Below are 7,748 nucleotides of genomic sequence, written 5' to 3'. Positions count from 1 at the left end.
TTTTGAAAGCCCCAATAAACAATTTTTGTTTGAAAAAAAATATATCCTGGCACGCCCGTGCTTCTTGCCCTGCTTCCCATCCGCTACAAGGACACGCTGCTGTTCGCTCTCTGTCCTAGAAACAGAAAGTCTCCCGAATAAGCTCTAGGTTCCTTAGCAATTTAACATCAAGTAGATAGTGGAAGTGTCAACACATCTTTGTTCTGTCCAGCATTTATTTTCCTGCTTGTTGAACTGCAACTATTAGAAACTAGACGAAGGTGAAATTCGTCTTAAGCAACATATTTACTTTTTTTTTAATCAAGCACAATAAAATGTGGGTTTTGTGTTGTTAAGATGCTTGTCATTATTGTATGTATTAGTTGTTATGGTTATTGTTTTTTTATTATTGCGACTTGGTAACCAATTGTAAGAGTATGTTCTTTGGGCTGTCTAAAAATAGAGTCAAATAAACAATTTCGCTTTTGGAATAAATTGCTAGCTCAGTAGTTCAGTCCGGCGCCTGTGTTTGGTTTTTAAATTTGAGGTTGACAGCTGTACTCCACACGGGCAGAAATCCACGGGAGAGTAAAAAAAAAAAAAAAAAAAAAAAATGCAATAGTGCTCCCTCCTTCCGAAATACCTGAAAGCGAGGTGGCGGGAGCTACTGAAAGAAATTATCCCCAGGAAGGAAGAAGGAAGGGCTGCTAGTGTGGAGGACACATACAAATGCAAAGATTAGAGGTGGAGAAGGAAGCACAAAACCCAACACTTAAATTAAGGAAAAAAAAAAGTCAGCGAGAGAACCAAAGGCTGAAGTACAAAGGAAGGGAAATCGCCTGTGCTCCAATTTGCAGACTAGTGATTGTCTGAAGGAGTTCTGCTCCCTGTCACCTAATCTCTTCCCTTGGCGGCTTGTTAACGTTTGGCACAGGGTCTCTGCTCAGACAACATTATACATTCGATATTCAAAAATCCCCCTTACATATACATCACTTGCTAATTTCGTCAGTGTGTGCACATTTCAGCCACTGATAATAGGACGTTGTTATTTAAAGGACAAATAGCTCTGACCCATAAAGAGGCAGGAGCTCGTATTTTTCCCTGCCAATTCCAGTCTGCCTCTTAAATATAAAAGTTGAAATGAAAGAGGAGACGAAACGCTGGATTTCTGCTCAGAATGAAGGAGGAGACCACAACATACTTAAGAATGCAATTAAACCACGGAAGCAATGTACAGAATGCCAGTTTTTCTTTATGTTAAAGCATTTTTTTTTCTATAGAAATATCTGGATAATACTGTTGAGCTGCAATCCAGAACTTTTTTTTTCCTACTGTTTGCTCCTTGATTTTATTTTCTGAGCACTCTGACAGATGATGTCTGTGTTTTCTTCATGTGCACAAGCCGTTTCGTTGTCAGGACAGTGTGTTTTCAAGTATTTTAGATTTTCTTTCTCTGACTTGCAGGTTTGTGCATGAGGTTTGTCACTATGATCTGCAGAACTCCCAGCCCTTGGTAGGAAGTCTGTCCGTGGAAAAGAAAGTCCCAGCTCATTTCTATTGGTTATTGAAATGTATTTCATTCCTGTTAGTTTTGTTCGTTTCTCGTCGGTGCCTGAAATCCTTCCAAGAGATAAATGACTTGCCATTTCTTTTATTCTCTCTTTTATTTTTTTTCCCACTTGGAATGTAAATCCTTGTAAGACTGAACTATTTTTAGTCTTTTTTTTTTCATAGATGTCCACTTCTGTGTAGAGAACACTGTTAAATAAACATCGGATGTAGGTACATTAACTCAGAGCGAGCCCGGGAGAGGCTTTATTATTTTTATTATTAATATTTTTAATAAACCTGAGGTGAGCGCTTATCTGGTTAAAGGAACTTCTTCTCGCTGGTCCATGGAAACTGAGGTGGTTTTGCTCAGCACCGAGGGCGTGAACGTGAGGAAAGAGTCCGTCCTGGTCGTGGCCGAACAGCTAAAGTCCGATGGGGCGGCTCGCTGGGGCAGCCCGTTGGACTGGCCGCCGTGGCAAGCGAGGCAGGAGCAGGGGTTGCCTCCGGCGCCGCTGAGTCCGTGCGCCGGGCCGGGGTAGAGCGAGGGGTGCCTGAAGGCGCACAGTAGTTCGGGGCGCGGGTAGGGGTGCGACAGCACCCGAAACGTGTCGAGCGGCCGCAGGGGGGTGCTGAAAGGAGCGGCCGCGGAGGCCGACGTGGCGCCGATGCCCATGGGCGAGTAGTAGGGCAGGGGCAGGTGCGACGGAAACGGGTAGGGCAGGTTGCCCGTGGCCGCCGCGTGGCTCATCATGTAGGTGTAAAAAGCCGGGTCTGCCGGGTGAGGCCAGGTCATGGCCAGGCGCTGCCTCTTGTCCTTCATCCTGCGGTTCTGGAACCAGACCTGCGGGAGAGAGCAGGGAGGGCCGTCACGCTCCGCGCCGGACCGCGCAAAATCTTCGCCCCTCAGCGCGGGGCTGCCCGGCTCCTCCTGGCCCAGCTGAGGGACGGGAGGCTCCGGCTCGTAGGAAGGGTTGTCATCAGGTGTGGGGAGGGGGTCCCCTAGGTCTCTATAAATCTACAGAGAGACCCGCCGGGGCAGCTCTTTTAGCGCTTTCTTTCCCTTTCTTCCGCTTGAAGGTGGTCCTGTTCGGCTCTCCGGATCCCAGGGCTCCGGGCGAGCCGAGCAGCTTCTTCCTACCTCCTTGCAGGCACAACTACGTAGCACTGCTACGATCTTCCGCTCGCTTTATGTATATATGTGTATTATTTTATTTTATTTATTTTAAGGCAAAACAAAGTGAGAGGAAACGGGCTGAGGAGCTGCTTCCTCTTCCCTCCCCTAAGAACTGCCCGACTTTTGTACTAGACTGAAGGAGGGATTAAAAATAAGCTGGTACGGAGAGGCCGGATTAGCGGTGCTGTCTGGGATGGCCCTGGGACTCTCTCCTGCATTGCCGCTTGCTGCAGGGTGCAGGCAGGGCCAGCAAAAGGGCGGGGGAGGGGGCGGCGAGGGGAGAGAGGGAGGGTTGCGCTGCCCAAGTGCTTTCCCGAGTTTTTGAGAGGAAGTTTGGCCGTATAGATTTATATCGTGCTAATTGGAAACATGTCCGAGCTGTGTGTACCTTGATGGTGGTTTCTGGCAGATTGAGGGCAGCCGCCAGTTCGCATCTCCGGGGCCTCGACACGTAGTTCTCCCGGTAAAACTCCTTCTCCAGCCGGGCGATCTGCTCGCGGGTGAAGGCGGTTCGGTAGCGGCGCATCTGGTCACTGGCGCTGCAGGCGAGCGAGCCCTGCGAGCCGCCCCCGCCGCCGCCGGCCTTGGGGTGCTCCCCGCCGCCGGGGCTGCCGGCCAGCGCCTCGGAGCACGGCCCTGCGCGGGGAACGGGCAGAGACACGCGTGACACGCGGGCAGGAGAGGGGCACCCCGGGCCGGCTCCCCCCACCGCCCCCGCTCTCTCCCACCCCTCGCGCCTCGCAGGGCTGGAGACGCAGCGCGGGGCACGAGGGGCAGTCAGATAGCGAAGCAGCACCGGGAAAGGGTTTAGCGGGTGTACATCTCTCTGGCTGCAGGGTTGCCCCCCAGCACACACACACGTGCAGGCACACATGCACACGCATGCACACACACGCAAACACACTGCCTGCTCTGCTGCCCCGCTCGCTTCCCGCACGGGGAAGCCGCAGCATCCCCGGCCCTGCGCAGGTGCATGTGGGCCGCCGGGCTCCGCAGTCCCTTGGGGTGCAAGATGGGCGGGATGCAGGCACCCGATTCCCTCCAGAGGGAGGTCAGACCGCGGGGAGTCTCCCCTAGGCCGCCAAATGGACGAGTTGTTTACAATGAACCTTCTGGGGAAGAGAGGCAGCACCCAGCGCTGTCCGTGCTTACTGGCTTCCCTTCCAAGTGATGGAGACACGGGCAAGGGAAAGGACTGGGTAGTTTGGAGGTCTGGGGGGAGCTCTGCCCGGCTGGCAAGGTAGGAATAGGAGAGGGGGCAGGGGGCTAGGGGGAGATAGCCTTTGCGTTCGCTTTCAAATGCAACTCTCTCTCATTGTGCCCGAGACCAAAGGCAATTAATTCATTGGGACCATTTCCGAGCTGGCGCCACCGAGACATAGAAGTGACAAGGTAATTTGGATCTCTACTGTCCACGCCCCCCCCCCTTTTTTTTTTTAACCCAACGTGCAAACAAGGACCTCGCCGTTGCGTTTTGGGCAGGCAGGAGTCGGCGAGCAATTTTACGGTCTTTATGGCCGTTTCCGCACTCGCCCGGGCACATTTCACCCTGCAAAACCACAAACAGCTCTCGGCCAGAAAGCCCGTTTGATCTTGCTCTCCCACCGCCCCCCCGCCCCTCTTCGCACGCAGAACCCGCCGGTGGGGGGAATCGGAAGGGATTTCCTGGGGCAGACACTGTCCAGGCAATGGGAAATAAATAATAATAATAAAATAAAAACAAAATGAGATGGCGAGGGAGGGAGGGAGTAGTGGTCTAGGCCAAGGGGGGTCCTACGGGACAAGCTGCAGACCTGCTGCACACACGCTGGAAAGTCTTACTCCCATCCAGGGATGCGGGGGGATGCCTGGTGTCGTGTCCTCTGACTCCCAGACAAGCCTCCCCCTCACAGGGAGCTGAGGGGCCGAAATATCCACGAGGAAACTAAATGAGACCCCCCCAAGCACCCCAACTTCCCTGCCTCTTTCTCGGCTGAAGTGCGGAAGACCCCCCGCCAGCAGCACCCCCCGCCCGAGTGCTGGCCCCGGAGCCCGGCAGGGAGGAGGGGGCTCAAGGAGTTGGGTACCTTTGCTGTGCTGGTACTCGGCGCTCCCCGTGGCGCAGTCCGGGGTGCAGCTCACCTCGATTTCCTCATAGAAATCCGACTCGGTGTCCGAGCTGCTCTGCTGCCCTTTGCTGGAGGGGGGCTCCGAGGCGGGGGGCTGCTGTCCGGCCGAGAGCAGGGCTGCCGCCGCCGAGCGGCTCTCCGCCACCGTCCCTGTCCCTGGCAGCACCTCGACCTCCTCTTCTTCTTCGTCGCCGCCACCTCCTCCTCCTCCCGCTCTCTCCCGGGACGACAAGGGGCCAGGTCTAGGGCTGAGGCAGTTCCGATGGATCATCTTTTCCTGTGGCTCTTGAGCGGGGCTCCCCACTGCTTCGGACAAATTAGGCACCCTCTTGCCAACTAGAGCGCCAAGTTGTGTCCCTTCCAGAAACATCACCATCTCCTTCCTGGTTTCCATAGTGGCTCTGCTTAAGGGAGGGGGGAAAGAAATCCCGATCTCTTCCCCCCCCTCCCTTCTACTCCCGCCCCAGCCCCGTGCGCACCCAGCAGCCCCTCTCCTGCCAAAGCAGAGGAGCAGGCGGTGAGATAGGGTGACCTTGTGATGCGAGTGCTACTCTGCGCTGCGCTGCTCTGGGAGGGATCACCATTGCCCTCTTCTTTCTAAGCTGTCATCCTCACTGGTGCAGTCGTCATTACAGTACCACTGGTGACGCCACACATTGATTGCCAGTGGATAAATAGAAACGTCTGCCATGGGGAAGATGAAAGGAAGAGCCGGAGCTAATGGGCTAAATGCGTGATGCGCCAGGTGTAGGAGCCCGCCATGGAGAGGGAAGTGTGAAAAAGAGATGCATATGGAGTTGAGCTGCAAAGAGGTTGTAACATGCGGGGAGAGTTCCGCAGGGGGAAGCCTTGCTTGACAATTAAGCAGCCTTTTGATTGCTTTAAGGAGCAACCTTGATGTAAAAGCGAGGCGAAGATCCCTAGCTGCGTCTTGGAAGTGAGAAGATACTCAAGCCTCTTCCCTCGGTGCATTATTTATTGCTGGCAATCAGCTTCCGCATAATTGCATATATAAGGCTTTACGAATCCTTTGCAAACTTGAGGATAAAGAAATGCGATGCTAACCTTTGAATGTAGAAATAGTGTTGACTTTTTTTTTTTTTTTTAGGTCGTGGTTCCGTATCAGTTCCGATTCCTATAATTGTTATTTGCTTTATATTGACCAAGATTAAAACGTTTCTTTGCGATTTGGAATCGCGGTTACTTATTTATTTCCTTTTACAACAGAAAAGCTAATGCTACTTTGCTTTTCGTAACTGCAGATATTTCGGCTATTTGTTGTTTATCATTTACTCTTATCTCTTCCTTCGCAGTTTCCATTTGCTGGATGATTGTTGCACTTGTAAGAAGGTTTCCCACCTCCTTCCCTTTCTTCTTTTTAACTAATTATTTTGCATAAAACATTATCTGCTTTCAGGAGGAGGAAAAAATGCCAGAAGAAGGTCTGCCAATAATTCAGACTCAGAGAAATTCAAGTTATCAAGGCCACGGCTTATGCCAACTAGCAGATGTTGTTAAAATAGAAATGACAAGGGCAACCATTTGGACAGCACTTGTCTGTAAGTGAGGGACCTCATCCCGTACAGGCAGTCGCACATGTAGCCTCCTAGGTGTATTTTGAGTGCGGGAAGTGTCTCATCTTTGCTTAATATTGACTCTAGTGTGTAGTGTCAATTCCTTTTCACCATCTGTCGTAACTAGGGTTTTTTTTTTTTTTTTTTCCTGCAAGCGTTATTGGCGAGTCAGGTTGCAGAAAACACTCGACCAATTACGTTTCCCACCCGGCAAGGAATTTACTGGCATATTTGAGGTGACGTTGCTTTGGTGGGGAGCAAGCAGCGCAATGGGAAACACTCTAGGTTTTTCTTTATAGCCCTGCGAGCAAGGCGCAGTTTGAGGACCTTCACAGTGCAGGGAAGGCAAGAAACAGGCAGACACAGAGGCTTCCCGCTCCGTGCAGGGATGGAAGTGTGCTCGCAGCAATTAGGGGGGCAAAATCGGGATTTTTGCAGCGCTACCGCCGCAGATCTCATTTTCTCTCCACGTGGAGATACTTGCCTGCCCACATGCGCGCACATACTATGCACAAACCCACGGCGCGGGTTTTCATCACATGGCAGCGTGTCTGTTCCTCGAAAACTCCCGGCCGAATCCCTGTCCCTTCTTCTCCCTGCCCAGCTTCTGCACCAGGACCCGCGGCCGAGCTGCGCTCCGGGCTCCGTCGCGACCTGGGGCCCTGCGCTGAGGCCAGAGGGCAGGATTGGGCCCGGGCTGCTGGTCCCGAGGCTGGACGGGGCGAACGAGCAGCGGCTGCCCCGCGCTGGAGGCGCGGAGCTGGCGCCGACCCGGCGCCGCGGTGAGGGGCGACGCGGCGGGGCAAAGCGGGGCGCTGCGCCCGCTTTCCATGTCTGGCGGCACCGCGACCTCTCTTTGCTGAGAGCTGGTGTCTTGTCCCAACGGGCTCGGAGGCTTGACATCTCCTGAGGCCCCCAGAGAAGTCTCCTCCAGGCTCTCCCAGCGCCAGCTTGGCCACCTCGCAGGGAGCTGCCTGCCTGCTGGAGGAGGATTCTTTTTTCTCAGGGCTACATTTTTTTTTTTTTTTTTGTGCGGCAAGGACTGAGTTTTCCTTCGTAAGCGAGGCACAGATTCGTCTCTCTCCAACTAGAACAGCAACCGGGGAGTCATTTCGAATACGCTCCTGGAGCGGGCGGAGGGCAAATTTGTGGGAAATCCTTCCTTGCAGACCGAAGAGCCCCCGGAGATGGTTCCTGTGGACTGTGCTAGCCGATCCCCACCAGCTTTATCGTTTTCGTTTACAAGCCACTGCTCCCTCTTTCCTCTTCCCATCCTTAATCCCTTCCCACCAGGATCTCACCCCTCATATGCCTCTACTTGGAGGGTTTATTAAAAGATGATGCCATTGCCACGCACAG

At 53.1% G+C, this 7,748-nt stretch overlaps 1 protein-coding gene across 1 annotated transcript; it reads right to left on the bottom strand.

The window, feature by feature from the left end:
* Positions 1 to 1,572: 1,572 nt before the first annotated feature.
* Positions 1,573 to 5,209, bottom strand: EVX1 (even-skipped homeobox 1). Its single transcript, XM_088537675.1, has 3 exons — positions 4,774 to 5,209; positions 3,096 to 3,343; positions 1,573 to 2,374 (listed from the first exon to the last, which is right to left on the bottom strand). The coding sequence occupies exons 1-3, from the start codon at positions 5,207 to 5,209 to the stop codon at positions 1,844 to 1,846; spliced, it is 1,215 nt and encodes a 404-aa protein (XP_088393801.1). The 3' UTR covers positions 1,573 to 1,843.
* Positions 5,210 to 7,748: the final 2,539 nt, after the last annotated feature.

The sequence above is a fragment of the Tinamus guttatus genome, unplaced genomic scaffold (genome assembly GCF_059628265.1).
Source record: "Tinamus guttatus ecotype Peru unplaced genomic scaffold, ASM5962826v1 Tinamus_guttatus_pri_ptg000843l, whole genome shotgun sequence".
Taxonomy (NCBI): Eukaryota; Metazoa; Chordata; class Aves; order Tinamiformes; family Tinamidae; genus Tinamus; species Tinamus guttatus.
This window is presented reverse-complemented; position numbering and strand designations above follow the sequence as displayed.